The 15,364-nt window shown below is 41.2% G+C and overlaps 1 protein-coding gene across 2 annotated transcripts in view; it reads right to left on the bottom strand.

Annotated features, from left to right (window-relative positions):
• The window catches only part of LOC132855304 (apoptosis-inducing factor 3), a 37,119-nt gene continuing 21,755 nt past the window's right edge, over window positions 1-15,364 (bottom strand). For both annotated transcript variants that reach the window (XM_060884170.1, XM_060884171.1), the window contains exons 10-20: window positions 15,105-15,196; window positions 9,408-9,538; window positions 9,076-9,191; window positions 7,106-7,177; window positions 6,764-6,827; window positions 6,564-6,640; window positions 4,361-4,478; window positions 4,132-4,230; window positions 3,923-3,998; window positions 2,953-3,057; window positions 1-1,296 (exon numbers count right to left, since the gene is read on the bottom strand). In XM_060884170.1, the coding sequence (XP_060740153.1) occupies window positions 1,254-1,296; window positions 2,953-3,057; window positions 3,923-3,998; window positions 4,132-4,230; window positions 4,361-4,478; window positions 6,564-6,640; window positions 6,764-6,827; window positions 7,106-7,177; window positions 9,076-9,191; window positions 9,408-9,538; window positions 15,105-15,196 (993 nt within the window). In that variant the 3' untranslated portion in view covers window positions 1-1,253. The remainder of the gene's footprint in view (window positions 1,297-2,952; window positions 3,058-3,922; window positions 3,999-4,131; window positions 4,231-4,360; window positions 4,479-6,563; window positions 6,641-6,763; window positions 6,828-7,105; window positions 7,178-9,075; window positions 9,192-9,407; window positions 9,539-15,104; window positions 15,197-15,364) is intronic.

Genomic DNA, 15,364 nt, shown 5'->3' with positions numbered 1-15,364 from the left:
TTTATTTGCAACAGCACAAACCCCTTTTATAAGATCCTCCTATCCCTGAGTTAGTAACAAAAAGGAGTTTCAGGAGGTCAGAACTACTAGTTCAGCAATTAGAATTATTGCATACTATCTAAAAATAGAATTATTCATCAGTCAATAGATCAATTTAACAATCAACAAGATAAAAGATAACAGCATATACAAGCTTACAGTTTTATATCTCTAGCATTATTATTATTATTATTATTATTATTATTATTATTATTATTATTATTATTATAGAGGTATAGGTTTAAATATGTACTTATATTATTTTTTGTGCAATTAACCAACGAGGCAACCATAAAGTTACCATAAGAGGTACATTATATTAAGAGCTGTTAGTCAGCATTATGGGCCTGATGCTAAGGAACATGCTTTTCTCCTTTGAAAGGGAAGTTCATGCTACTGGTTTTATTTTATTAGATATTTCTACTAGTCTGTTGTGACATCAGGCCAGGTTTCAAACTCCTTAATTAATAAAAAAAATAAAAATAAAAAAAACAGCCTACCTATGGGACGTCCGAGCGTCCACTAAACAACCTGAAACCTGGCCTCGGTCCTACTTAGACTTTAAGCAAGACGCATGTGTGCTGATGATCGTAATCGATTAGCCTATATGTCTAAATATTCAGCGTGATTTCTCAAAGGCTTCGTCGTTGTTGTTTTTTTTTCCCGAAACAAGGCGATGTCATAGCAAACGTCGTACCAAATTGGTCATACAAACATGAAAGCTGATCTTTAGCTAATCGGTAGCAATACAAACTTGCAAGGTTTTTTTTTAGTAGAAACAAAAACATCACTTAATGTTACAATGCATTTCCAGGTAAGAACTATTTACAGTGTTGCATGTACAAAATCAAACATCTATCTTTCCTCCTTCGCTGCCCTTTTATAAACACTGTGCACGGGTAGTCGCTTCATGCGCAAGCAGAAAAGGCCAAGCTCGGCGACGCGTCGGCTTCCCAAACCCGACCGTCATCTTGTCGCAAAGCAGCTCCAGGTTATTTTAAGGAAAGTGTTGAGCGGGTCTAGGTTTATTCACAGCTCTGTGTAAAGTCTTGGGGTTGTAAGAAACAGCTTCATGCCACAGGTGAGCCCAGGTTTGGCTTTTACGCCGCATAAATGCGCAGGAGATGGATTCTTCAGCCTCTCATCCAGCATGCAGGATCCCAAATCAGCAGCACGGACATTAAACAGAACCGAATGAAAAGTCGGGTGCGTCCTCACTGCATACCTTTATCTATCAACCACGAGATATCTCCTGTCCTGCAAAAACAAACGATAACCCGTTCAGCATCCGTACCATTCTGAGGCGAGTCATGTGTATCAGTCAAGTAAAAATAAGAAAGGAATAAAACAATAATATATATTAATATTCATATTCATATAATAAACACGATAACGTAATAAAAACGTGTAAATTAGGTCGTCACTTTTCAACAGAGTAAAGTTCCCAGTAACAGTATGTTCCAAAGTGTTTTGTTCCTCTTATACCACAGCGATTTGCCAAAGAATAAAAGCTTAGATTTATTAATGAACGACACATTAGAAGCTTTTATGTCCCAATCTCGAAGTGGCGCTTAAGACTTAATTAAATCAATAAAAGATCTAAATTAAATACATTATCTTAATTAAATAAATACATCAATAAATAAATAAGAAATTAATAGACAACGTATTCATATCAACAAATATTCGATTTTTTTTCTTCTTAAATACGAAACGAAGCTCCCGACGTCCCTACGAAGGAGCGGTCGCTATAGAAACGATAGCGTATTAGAACGAGCGTATTCGCAGAAACCTTTGATGACGTTCGAGAAAATCAATCGACGGTTTAATCGACCAATCGGAGTCGAGAATTGCCCAGCGCTGTGGTATAGAGTAAATATGTGATTATAAACATTGACACAGTGTACTGTATGTTATGCTTCCGTACTTGCCATGGGTGAACATCCTTCATTTCACGACAGCACAGAAAACAGGACAAATAACAGTTTACAACAACATACACTACTCGTTTCCATGCACTGACTCTGACTCCATGCTTTTCTGCCCCCGTGTTCTTCTTTCTGTCTCTGCCTCTAGCCGTAACACGACTGTAAAGCCTTGACAATTTATTTTTAAACACTTCAGTGACTTCTAATGAAACCGACAGCAGAAACAGGAAAGCGTGTATATTGTGTGTACTATGCAAGAGGTTCACACTAGTTGGAAATAATATTAATATTAATATTATTAATTTTCTGTGACTTTCGAGCAACAGCGATAGCTGATGATTAGATTTGTGTCTAATCTAAGAGTTTATGCGAAGTTACTTGGTGCAGCGTCTAATAAAGACAGTAAAATTAATTCATTCATTCATTCATTTTCTACCGCTTATCCGAACTACCTCGGGTCACGGGGAGCCTGTGCCTATCTCAGGCGCCATCGGGCATCGAGGCAGGATACACCCTGGACGGAGTGCCAACCCATCGCAGGGCACACACACACACACACTCTCATTCACTCACACAATCACACACTACGGACAATTTTCCAGAGATGCCAATCAACCTACCATGCATGTCTTTGGACCGGGGGAGGAAACCGGAGTACCCGGAGGAAACCCCCGAGGCACGGGGAGAACATGCAAACTCCACACACACAAGGCGGAGGCAGGAATCGAACCCCCAACCCTGGCGGTGTGAGGCGAACGTGCTAACCACTAAGCCACCGTGCCCCCAAGACGTAAAGTCTGAAGTAAAATCTTCAGCTATTTAAGTATTCATCTTAATATTTAACATTATAACGTGTAACACCTTACAGTGCATGCGTACAGTGATATTAATAGTAAATGCGTGCAGTTATCAAAGTGCAGGTTGCCAGTCTGGACCTATTAACAGCTCCTGGAAGTCCAGAGTTTAAATAGTAAACTGTACTCACTCCACATCACGTTTCTTAACCGTCTTTCCAGATCCGAAGACTTCTGCGACCCTGGACACTATGGGGTCGTAGTTCATACTGGCCACGGCGATCACCTCCTCGCTCCTACACATACAGTGGAGTCAAAGAAAGTACCGGAAACAGCGCATTAACTCCATATGATTATATGTGACATACTGTAGCAGTGCACTTTTTGTATTCATATGCAGTCTACTGTAAATAACAGAAACTGTAATCAGGTTTTTATAGGAAATAAACATCCATCAGCACCTTACTACCATAGTGTAGTCTTACACTACAGCATTGTTGTAGTTTTTGTCTATTTACAGTTAGTAATCTTTTTTCTCACTTACTGTCCAATCAGACTCAGTGGAGGTGTGTATGAAGCAATACAAACGTGACATACGGCTAAATACGGTGACCCATACTCAGAATTTGTTCTCTGCATTTAACCCATCCAAAGTGCACACACACAGCAGTGAACACACACAGCAGAGAACACACACAGCAGTGAACACACACAGCAGTGAACACACACAGCAGTGAACACACACACACCGTGAACACACACCCGGAGCAGTGGGCAGCCATTTATGCTACGGCGCCCGGGGAGCAGTTAGGGGATTCGGTGCCTTGTCTCTCTCTCTCTCTCTCCCTCTCCCTCTCTCTCTCTCTCCCTCTCTCTCTCCCTCTCTCTCTCTCTCTCTCTCCCTCCCTCTCCCTCTCTCACCCTCTCCCTCTCTCCCTCTCTCTCTCTCTCTCTCTCCCTCTCTCTCCATCTCTCCCTTTCCCCCCTCTCTCTCTCCCTCTCTCTCTCTCCCTCTCTCTCTCTCTCTCTCTCTCTCTCTCTCTCTCTCTCTTTCTCTCTCTCTCCATCTCTCCCTCTCTCTCTCTCTTTCTGGTAGTCGCTGTACTGAACTATCAGTTGGGTAAGAACTGTCGCTGACTTTCTTCGGAAACATTTACTTACTTTGTGTAAAACGCCACAAATTTGAGCTCGTCCAAATCTCCCTGGATGATGACGTCATCAAACCCATCCCCGTAACCTTTACCAAGAAACAAGTAAGATCGTTTTAGACAGTCTTAGTGTCGGTGCGATGGGAATGATTTAGTTGAAGGGGTAAAAATAATAGAAAAGATGCTTGAATATTGTCTGTACAGTATGTTCTTCTTCTTCACCTGCATAGCGTATGCTTTTTCCAAACATAGCAGTCCAGAAATAAGGCACCGTCCGAATATCTGCGGCTTTTTCCATCATGCCCATAGCAGCGACCCTCCCTGCAAAGGACAACGTGATGCTTCATTAGTAAAGTGCATTAAAACAGTCCAAGATATTTAATGGTAAAATCAGTGTGCTGTACTGAGAAATCATACAAGAATCATCCTTTTTTTGGATCCTGGTGCTTACCGTGGACATGAGCCATCTGCCAGTGAGGGATGTTCACCTTCTTATTTCCACGGAGAGCCAGCGGGAATGTCACAACATCACCGCCTGCAAACACTCCATCCACATTCGTCTGCATCATCTGAGAAAAACAGAGACCGGTCACAGTCTTGAGATCAGTCACAATTTACCCAACAATCTTTGTCGTATTTATGGTACGAGCGTAACACAGTGCCATTATTTTTATGAATGCCTAAACTACAGTATTTATCTGTATCTCTGGCTGGAATTGAACTGGAAGTGGAAAGGATGTTGTAATAATATTGTAATACAAATATTATTTTGGAATAATGTCCATATCTTGGCATGGACGATAGACATTAAAATAAACTATGTGTTTTTTATTTGTATTGAACGCTCCTCTTGATCCATTCATTCATTCATCTTCTACCGCTTATCCGAACTATCTCGGGTCACGGGGAGCCTGTGCCTATCTCAGGCATCATCGGGCATCAAGGCAGGATACACCCTGGACGGAGTGCCAACCCATCACAGGGCACACACACACTCTCATTCACTCACACAATCACACACTAGGGACAATTTTTCCAGAGATGCCAATCAACCTACCATGCATGTCTTTGGACCGGGGGAGGAAACCGGAGTACCCGGAGGAAACCCCCGAGGCACGGGGAGAACATGCAAACTCCACACACACAAAGAGTGGGCGGAGCAAACAATTAACAACCGGGAAAGACAGCAGACAGAAACGGGACAGAAACACAGACAGACTCATTACAGTAACAGAAACCTGCGTCTCGTGTAAACAGTAGCTGCGGCGTTCGAGGCTAATTGTAAAGTAAAATGGTGACAGAAAAGGTGTCAACGGATCAAAGTTACAGCTACACACAAGGTGGAGGCGGGAATCGAACCCCGACCCTGGAGGTGTGAGGCGAACGTGCTAACCACTAAGCCACCGTGCCCCCCTTGCTCTTGATCCAATATATCCTTATATATGATATATATCCTTATATATATCCTTATTCACTCACATGTGCTTTCTGTGCATTAAATTCCAGGCCTGATGCACTGTGGGCCGTCCGTATCAGTGTTCGTGTATCATTTGTTTAGAAAAATAAACTCTTCATATGATGCAGTTTAACGTCATTATTCGATTAGGGTTGCTGAAGGCACAAATATGCAAATTAGTTAAACACAGCTTTAAATAGCGGCTTGTCCTGAGCTTTTACATCAGCGACAAAAAAACAGGCTTGATACTTGGACGATCTTTAAAAGTTGAGGAAAAAAGAAAAGCACGTTTGTCGTCGTTTATTTTTTGGCCTTTTATACTGTAGTTTGTTGCGTAGTAATTGACCGGTAGTTCGTTGATATCCAACTTCCGCTTATTTCTCAGTCAGATTCTTAATGCTTGGTTATTTCTGACAATAACATTGAAAATAAAACTTTAAACTTTGATCCGTTGACACCTTTTCTGTCACCATTTTACTTTACAATTAGCCTCGAACGCCGCAGCTACTGTTTACACGAGACGCAGGTTTCTGTTACTGTAATGAGTCTGTCTGTGTTTCTGTCCCGTTTCTGTCTGCTGTCTTTCCCGGTTGTTAATTGTTTGCTCCGCCCACTCTTTGGTTTCCATGGACATTAATTGTACTCCTTCTCTCCTTCAGGTGTGTTGTCTTTGTCTCTAATTAGTTCCGCTTTGTCATTGGTTCCTGTCAGCTATATATACTCTGTTTGTTCACTTCCCTGGTGTTGGTCGTTGTTGTAAGTTGGTGTTAATGTTCCCGTCTCCTGTGTGCTCTGTATTCTGCTCTGTTTGTTTGCCTGTTTCGTGTCTTGGTTTAGTAAAAGTCTAAAACTGCATTTGGATCCTCATTCGCCTTTGTCCTGCCTCGTGACAGTTACTAAGCTTTTGGCGTGTTCGGTACAACAATGTGGAGTTAACGCTTTAAATTCGTGGCTAACTCTGCTTCAGGGCGGCGTTCTGGAGAATTCAATAAAGAACGTGAAATATACCTTATTTTGATGAACATTACAAAGTACACAATAATAGTGCACGCGCTAGAACTTTTACGAAAAACGTCATGATTTCACGCATGCGTGCCAAATGGGAACTAGTGAAACGTTGCACTGAGAAAAGCCCTTAACACTTACTTATTAAATAATATTTCCCACATACTGTAAGTCAAGTAAATGATATCGCTACCTTGTTCACAGTTATGAAGCCCTTAGAGTCCATGTGCAAGCCACTTTGTTTGAGAAATGCCGTAGCAGGAGCTGCACCTGAGGATTCACAACAAAGCAAATTCTTAACTTTTTATTGTTTTCAAGTTGATTTAACATCCAAAGCAAACGCCAGGTGACTGGCGGTGTAGTAATATGTAGGCATGTCAGACTGGAACTCACCCGTGCCGATAACACACACGTCTGCTCTTAAGACCTTGCCGCTTTTCAGCACTACTTCTTTTAACTGATGAGCAACAAGAGAGAAAGAGAGAGACATCTGTTATGACTTACGGTTAATGTTTGCAAATAATTCTATATCACTGCACTACACTGAAGAAAAAAAAAAAAAGCTAGCTGAATTTACTACATTCGAACTTGTACATCAGGTTGGATGTGATCAATACACGATTCGGTGAAGGTAAAACAGAAAAAAGGAGTGGAAACAGAGACAGATAAATAAAGAGTCCATCCATCATAGCCCTTCTTCGTTCTCCAGCAGAGTTTCTCTCACTTTCTGGATACCTGTCCATGATGGCCTCTCATCTCGGACACCTCGTTCAGCATGTAGAACTTCACCCTGTTCATCTCGAACAGCTGCGAGAACAAAACACATAGAGGAGATATAACTCAGGGGAAAACACCAAAATAATACACATAGAAACATGGTGGAGAAAATTCAAGGTTTCTCTGATCCCTTTAAAGGTGGGGTGTACGTTGTTTGAGAAATGCTTCTGAAAACTGGGTCAGGCCGACAATCAAAACAAACGTGTAGCCAATGAGCAGAAAGGGGCGTGTCTTGTCAATATGGGTGGAGAGAGTGTTCAGTGCGCATGTGTGACATTAGCAGGAAGCGGTTTTAACATTGACATGGAGGATAAAAACACAAGAAAGGCTTACGATAAGGCAAGAAGTAGGACCCGTGTAAATATTAAACCAGCTTTCCAGCGCTGGAGAGAACTGAAGGAGCAGGAAGTTGGTCACATATTCACAGATTGGAGTTTCCAGAGTCAATAACTCCTGAGCTAAACACTGTTACTACACAAATAACACCTCTTTTCTATCGTAGTAATGTAGAGACGCAGCTACAACCGTGTTTTGTGTAGTAACAGTGTTTAGCTCAGGAGTTATTGACTCGGGAAACTCCAATCTGTGAATATGTGACCAACTTTACTTAAGACGCCGAGGCGCTTTTTTCCTTCTCGATAGGTGAGTAACGTTGGTTTTGCTTTGTTACACAGAACTAATATATGCCTTTGTCCTTTACATGATTATGCTTGTGTGTCATTTTTGCTTGTTTGTTTATCTGCAATCGTATTGTTCTTCACTTCAGCTATGATATAGACACATTTCTTTCCATTAGTCGCCAGGGTTACGTATGTATGTGTGGGCGGAGCTATCAATACAGGGGTGGGACCCATTTGGGTTAGGGGCGTGTTTGTTTTGGTGATTTCAAATGTCAGCATTGGCTTTCAAACAACGTACACCTCACCTTTATGATGTTTTGTGTCCTGGTGTTAGAGTAGTTGCTAACCAAATGTTCAAACTATTGTAATGTTGATTTCTCAAATCTGATTGGTCAGCAAGTGTTTATTTAATTATCTATGAGAATGTTGCAGGCTGCATGGCATGTCACACACTCTTAGAAGAAATGGTTCCATACTGTACAGAACTCTAGAGGGTTTTATCTGGTTCTTCATATCTGGAAAGCCTTAAAAGGTTCTATATACTGTACACCCCTTTTTAAGGGTTCAATCAAAAGAACCCTACATGTAGCCCGAGGAAGGGTTTTATATAGAACCCTACAGGAAACATTGTACCCTGTGAAATGGTTCTATAGAGAAGCCTACGGGAATTTTTGTACCATGTCAAAATTATGTAACAAATAGAAAATGAGTAGAATAATGTCAATACATAAATAAAGCAAAGTTTAGCCCAAAAAACTCTGTAAAACTCCATCTATACTCTTAAACAAAGTGGTTTTTTAGGGTCAGTCTGATTCTCGATGTAGGTTAGATCTCAGGAACTGGGTCCTGATATGGCAAAATATATCAGATTGTACTTGTTGTTGTTCTATGGAGAATGTTTAACATCAAGGAATCTTCTATGTGTATCTTGTGTGTGTGTGTGTGTGTGTGCGTGTGTGTGTGTGTGTAAGTATAATTTCTTAACCGTCAAACACGTTCCATGAAGGATTTTAAACAGATTGTGTTTTTAGGTTCGATGTCTGCTTTTTTCAGTTCTTCACATCTTTTAGGTCTATAATTTTTACTCTTTGCTAATGAGTAATGAAATTTTCTGGACATTAGCAAGTACTTTTATAAAAGTAAAGGTTCTATGTAGAACCTAACATGATTGTACAGTACACTCCAGGTGTAGTACAGGTACCAGGAAACTCCCAAAGAAATGACGTAGAAGGATCGTTTTTGCTTCCCAAAGAAGAAGATTTTTCCTTCTGTAAAGGAGAGTAGTAAATGTAATGCTGGTATTCTGACCTTCATCAGTGCTTTTCCTACTTTCTCCCCCAGAGCTTTACGGAAAGGCACTGCATCGATTCCAATCACAGAGACCGAGTGAGCTTTATCTGTAAGAGCAGCTGCAACCTCCATACCTGAACACAGGTAAGCGTAGTCAATAACTCATGTTAGTGTCAAAAAATTCAACACATCTGCAGTTTGACTTTTACACACATCTAACTGAACCATAAATAAATGACATACGTCAGCACTATATTACATAACATTACATAATGAAACCTAACGCTCCAGCACCCGGGTGAGGTAATGTTAATGGATTTTATACCACAGTGTTCACCGTGACGTCTCACCGATAAACGAGGTCCCAACGATGACGGCGTTCTTGCTGCTGGCCAGTCGGGCTATGCTGTTCGCATCCTCTGGAGTTCTCAGATGAAACACGTTGCTCACATCTTTACCTTTGTAGTTTATGGACTTGGGTCTTTAAGGAAGGAAAAGAAAGAATGAGAGAGAGAGAGAGAGAGAGAGAGAGAGAGAGAGAGAGAGAGAGAGAGAGAGAGAAAGAATGAGAGAGAGAGAGAGAGAGAGAGAGAGAGAAGGAGAGAGAGAGAGAGACAGAGAAGGAGAGAGAGAGAGAGAGAAAGAGAGAGAGAGAGAGAGAGAGAGAGAGAGAGAGAAAGAGAGACAGACACAGAGAGAGAGAGAGAGAGAGAGAGAGAGAGAGAGAGAGAGAGAGTGAGAGAGAAAGAGAGACAGACACAGAGAGAGAGAAAGAGAGAGAGAGAGAGCGAGAGAGAGAGAGAGAGAGAAAACATGAGAGAATTGTTAAGAGAGATAGATAGATAGATAGATAGATAGATAGATAGATAGATAGATAGATAGATAGATAGATAGATAGATATTTTCATAATTTTGTGGTAGCATTGGATAAGTATTTAATAATTAATTAAATATTATTATTAAATAAATAAATAAATAAATAAATAGATAGATAGATAGATAGATAGATAGATAGATAGATAGATAGATAGATAGATAGATAGATAGATAGATAGATAGATAAATAATAATAATAATCAGTAGCAAGGTGATGTGTTATAGATTGACACAATATTAGACCTTTGGTATGGCAAATTGTAGCAAAAAAAAACAAAGTTACAGATGATTTAATGTTGATTATCTGTAAGGTTTCAGCATCTTATGTCAGGTCTGAACTGTCTGTACTTTAACACTAGATAAATTGTCTGTCTCATCCAGACTGGAGATATTTCCTCACAGAGAAGACCATTGATTTGCAAGTAAGATGAATGAATATTGCTCTCCATTTGTTTTTTATTGCCAATTTATTAAAGAGCTTTAGTTACAGCTAGGAAGTGATGGATGGTCCAGTGCTACTGTAGCATGCACACCCACACGTACAGAATATAACGAATAGCATTATTCAAGCCCAACTCAAACTCTTTTTGTTTGTTAGTTTGATTCAGCTATAATTCAATTTCGGCCTGGACTCGAGATGCATAGAAAAGCTTAAACACTCCCTACAGCTTCTATACAACTTGTGGCGCTTTCTGTACTGCTTGTTTGTTTGTCGAGTTGGTGAATCTGCAAGCACAGGATCCTTACTTCTTTTAAACTCCTCCAAGTACATACAATATATAATTAATTTGTATGATACAGTAGCTGTACTCATGTTTGACGCACATGACGTGTACGCATGAGGTGTTTCGGACCAGACCTGCTGGAAATCTGCGATCATTTTCATTCAGTCATTCATTCATTTTCTACCGCTTATCCGAACTACCTCGGGTCACAGGGGGGGTCTCAGGTGTCATCGGGCATCAAGGCAGGATACTCCCTGGACGGAGTGCCAACCCATCGCAGGGCACACACACACTCTCATTCACTCACGCAATCACACACTACAGACAATTTTCCAGAGATGCCAATCAACCTACCATGCATGTCTTTGGACCGGGGGAGGAAACCGGAGTGCCCAGAGGAAACCCCCGAGGCATGGGGAGAACATGCAAACTCCACACACACAAGGCGGAGGCGGGAATCGAACCCCGACCCTGGAGGTGTGAGGCGAACGTGCTAAACACTAAGCCACCGTGCCCCCGCGATCATTTTGAAAACTTGAAAACTGTTCAAACTGTAATTGATTTTGTGTTCATTTCTGTGATGACAAAATTGCCAAATCCTTAAGGGACTGTCTTAAAGGAGCAGTTTGAAGTGTGGTAAACTGTGTCCGATTCGATTGTAATCGAACGCAAAAGATACACTTTCAAAAAATGGGCTTAGTGAAAAATCAAGGATTCTTTCGACCCCTATGACAGACTTGTTTCTGATAGGGAGAATATTCAGCCACACAACAAACTACACCATCGGTCACATGACCTGCTACTTACTAAGATGTTCTGAGACTGTGAACCACCACGACACATTTCCAAAGAACTATGGTAAGTATAAGTAAGGTAACTAACTATATTTACTAATGTCCAGAAATGGCATTCTATCAACAATAACAGCCGATGATGACAACAATGATGTCTGAATAGTGAAAGAGTGAAATATCCTCATAACATCACTTTTTATTCATTTAGTGAAAATACATTTGATTAAAGGTTAAAATTCGCTTAATCTATCGTCTAAGTGGTTTTGAATGCATTCTGCATGTATAACGCATGTAACCATGGCAACTTGCAATATCTACCTGCATCCAATCAATGTTTGTGTTCTGTTATTGGGTTCTGCATTGAAGTTCTAGAAGTTCAACCTAAGAACCTTGAAGAGTTGTCAGTTTTCTAAGAATGGTTATAGAGCTACAATATTATCCAGAAGTGGATCTGCTTTTGTTTTAGGCTTTAGGCTGTTTGAGTTGTTTCTGGCCCAGAAATAAACTCCACGCCAGATACAACCTCTAAAGCCCTATTCGGACGGGATTAGTTTTACGTGGGGACGTGGAGTAATGCAATTTTACCTCAGGACGTCTGAAATATAAATTGGCCAATTCGCACGGGGCAAGACATCTCAGTAAAACTAGCAGAAGTGGGAGGGGTAACTCGCTTTACGCACCACAGTAACCTCCGTGTCGTCATGTGCGTATGACGTTTCTTCCTGTTATCACGTGCGCAAACAGACAACATGGCGCCTCCATGCTTGCAAAACGCGCCAAAAACTACTTTTAAACAGGAAATGACGGAATTTTACTGTACATATTTACAGCGGGTTTATTCGGACGGGATTAGTATTACCTGAGGTAATTTTTCCGGACCTTTTTACAGAAGGTAAAAGTCGTCGTAATCTTCACTGACATTGTCCGTAATGATTACCGAGATGGCACATTCGGACGGGACTAAAATCACCGAGAAGCTCTGGTAATAATTACTTTACCCCCTCGTCCCCACGTAAAACTAATCCCGTCCGAATAGGGCTTAAGAGATGCTCCTGTAGGACGTAATACTGACAGGAAGAGAAGGAGGAAGGACTGACATTGTTTAAGGTCTAAAAATAAAGATAAATTAGGGTCTAAAATTACAAACTGCTGCTTTAATTGTATCCGTCTGCCTTTCGTTGGCCACCTTTCCCCCATTCCATTCACAATTACCGATTAAGCTTATGGCTCAAATGCTCATCAATTCTAATAGTTTGTAATAATTAATTGCAGCTCATACTTAAATAACACCTGAATGAAGATAAGGATCTCATTCTCAAGATGAAGCCCTTAAAGTGCCGACATGAGCAGAATATTTCTATGGAAATCATGTAATTTGACCCAGTTGCTAAAAAGAAATAAATAATTCCTGTATGTATGAATAAGCTAACGAATCTAGTAATGAAGGGGAAAACACAGCAGTCCTTGCCCAACCTCCATACCCTGTTCAGCAGGGAAGAGTGAAAGCTGACTAAGCAACGACATCCTCATGATTCAGAGAATTTTCTGTTCATGTCAACACTTCAGAATGCCAAGATTCCCCTCTGTAATTCCAGATCGTTCATTTATTCAGGACTCGGCTGCGCTCTGACTACGACAGAATGATTAATGGCTTTCCTTCACTAGTTATGAATCATGAGTGAAGAAACTCTATCAAATGAACACCACATTTTGATGTACAGTGCCAAGCGTTTGACCAAAGCCATGCTGTTTCTAGGTTTGCTCTTTAGAGATGTTTCTATGTAATGTTAATGCTAATCAGATTTCTTCTAAAATTCACCTTTACAGTATATTTAAAACATTAATCACATATATTATGGAGCACCAACATGGATTATATTCCTCTGTTATTTATCGTTTCATTGATCTTGATTTCTCAACATTGTCAAAGTCTTAATTCATGTTAGTTGGAAGTTGTTGATTATTTGTCTGAAAGTAGTTCCGGCAGTAAGGCAAATCTTCTACTTTTCCCGTTAGGGATTGCCACAACAAATCATCTGTTTTCTACTCTCACACCAATTACCTTCATATCCTCTTTCATCACATCCATATATCTCCTCTTTTGTCCATCCACTTGACCTCTTACCTGGCAGCTCCATCTACCAATATAACCATCTCCCTCCTCTGTACATGTCCAAACCATCTCAATCTCTCCTCTCTGTTCTTGTCCCCAACAGCCAACATGAGCCGTCCCTCTGATGTGCTTGTTCCTAATCCTGTCCATCCTCGTCACTCCTACAGAGAACCTCATCATCCTCATCTCTGCTACCTCCATCTCTGCCTCATGTCTTTTGCTCACTGCTACAGTCTCTAACCCATACAGCAGATCTGCTCTCACTACTGTCTCGTACACATTTCCTTTGATTCTTGCTGACACTCTTCTGTCACACAACACTCCTGACACATTTCTCCACCCACACCAACCCACCTGCACTCGCCTCTTCACCTCTTTTCCACACTCCCCGTCACACTGGACGGTTGACCACAAATACTTAAACATCTGCACTTTCTTGACCTCAGCCCCCTGTAACCTCACTGTTCTACTTGCCTCCCGCTCGTTCATACGCATGTAAGGCAAATCGCAGGTTTTAGATTAATGCTTGTTCTGATAAGTTGTCATAATTATAATTGAGTAATATGTTGGATGCCCCACGGTGGCTTAGTGGTTAGCACGTTCGCCTCACACCTCCAGCGTTGGGGGTTCGATTCCTGCCTCTGCCTTGTGTGTGTGGAGTTTGCTGGTGTGTGTGGAGTTTATTTTTCTAAACAAATGATACACGAACACTGATACGAACGGCCCACAGTGCATCAGGCCTGGAATTTAACGCACAGAAAGCACATGTGAGTGAATAAGGATATATATAAGGATATATATCATATATAAGGATATATTGGATCAAGAGCAAGGGGGACACGGTGGCTTAGTGGTTAGCACGTTCGCCTCACACCTCCAGGGTTGGGGTTCGATTCCCACCTCCACCTTGTGTGTGTGGAGTTTGCATGTTCTCCCCGTGCCTCGGGGGTTTCCTCCGGGTACTCCGGTTTCCTCCCCCGGTCCAAAGACATGCATGGTAGGTTGATTGGCATCTCTGGAAAATTGTCCGTAGTGTGTGATTGTGTGAGTGAATGAGAGTGTGTGTGTGCCCTGCGATGGGTTGGCACTCCGTCCAGGGTGTATCCTGCCTTGATGCCCGATGACACCTGAGATAGGCACAGGCTCCCCGTGACCCGAGGTAGTTCAGATAAGCGGTAGAAAATGAATGAATGAATGAGTGATATGGTGACATTTTCTGTGAACTTATTTAACCTTTTTGAAAGGAGTCTCCAGTGCCAGTGCTTTGTATCAAACATCACACATAGTGTTTTGTTGTCGTCTGTAGTCAGTCATACCCTATAGTCTGTGTACATTTTGCCAGATCATAGTACATGTATATGTTTTTAAGGTTTGCGTTGTCTGCATTGTGTTTCATTTTAAAAAACATCCTCCTGAAGTCACTGATATAGTGACATTTCACTGAGACCACAATGCCAGTTCATATGGAGTCGGTAAAGACGTTTTAATAATGACACAGGTGTGAAATTACCATACATCGAGGCTTGAAATTGTTCTCACCTGCTTCCGGTTGCAATGAAGAGCTTTTTGTACTCCATCTTATAGCCATCCTGAAACATTACGGTCTTTGTTTTTACATCAACTGACACAACCTGAGGAGGTACAACCATGGAAGGTTAAGATTAGCAAGACGGAAAATGAAACATAGAACTGCTAGAAAGTGCCGGAATACTGTATATAAGATTAAAGGCAGGGTCTCTGATTTTTGAGAAATGCTTCAGAAAACTGAGTCGGGCCGACAACTAAACAAAAATGAAAAC

The sequence above is a fragment of the Tachysurus vachellii genome, chromosome 12 (genome assembly GCF_030014155.1).
Source record: "Tachysurus vachellii isolate PV-2020 chromosome 12, HZAU_Pvac_v1, whole genome shotgun sequence".
Taxonomy (NCBI): domain Eukaryota; kingdom Metazoa; phylum Chordata; class Actinopteri; order Siluriformes; family Bagridae; genus Tachysurus; species Tachysurus vachellii.
This window is presented reverse-complemented; position numbering and strand designations above follow the sequence as displayed.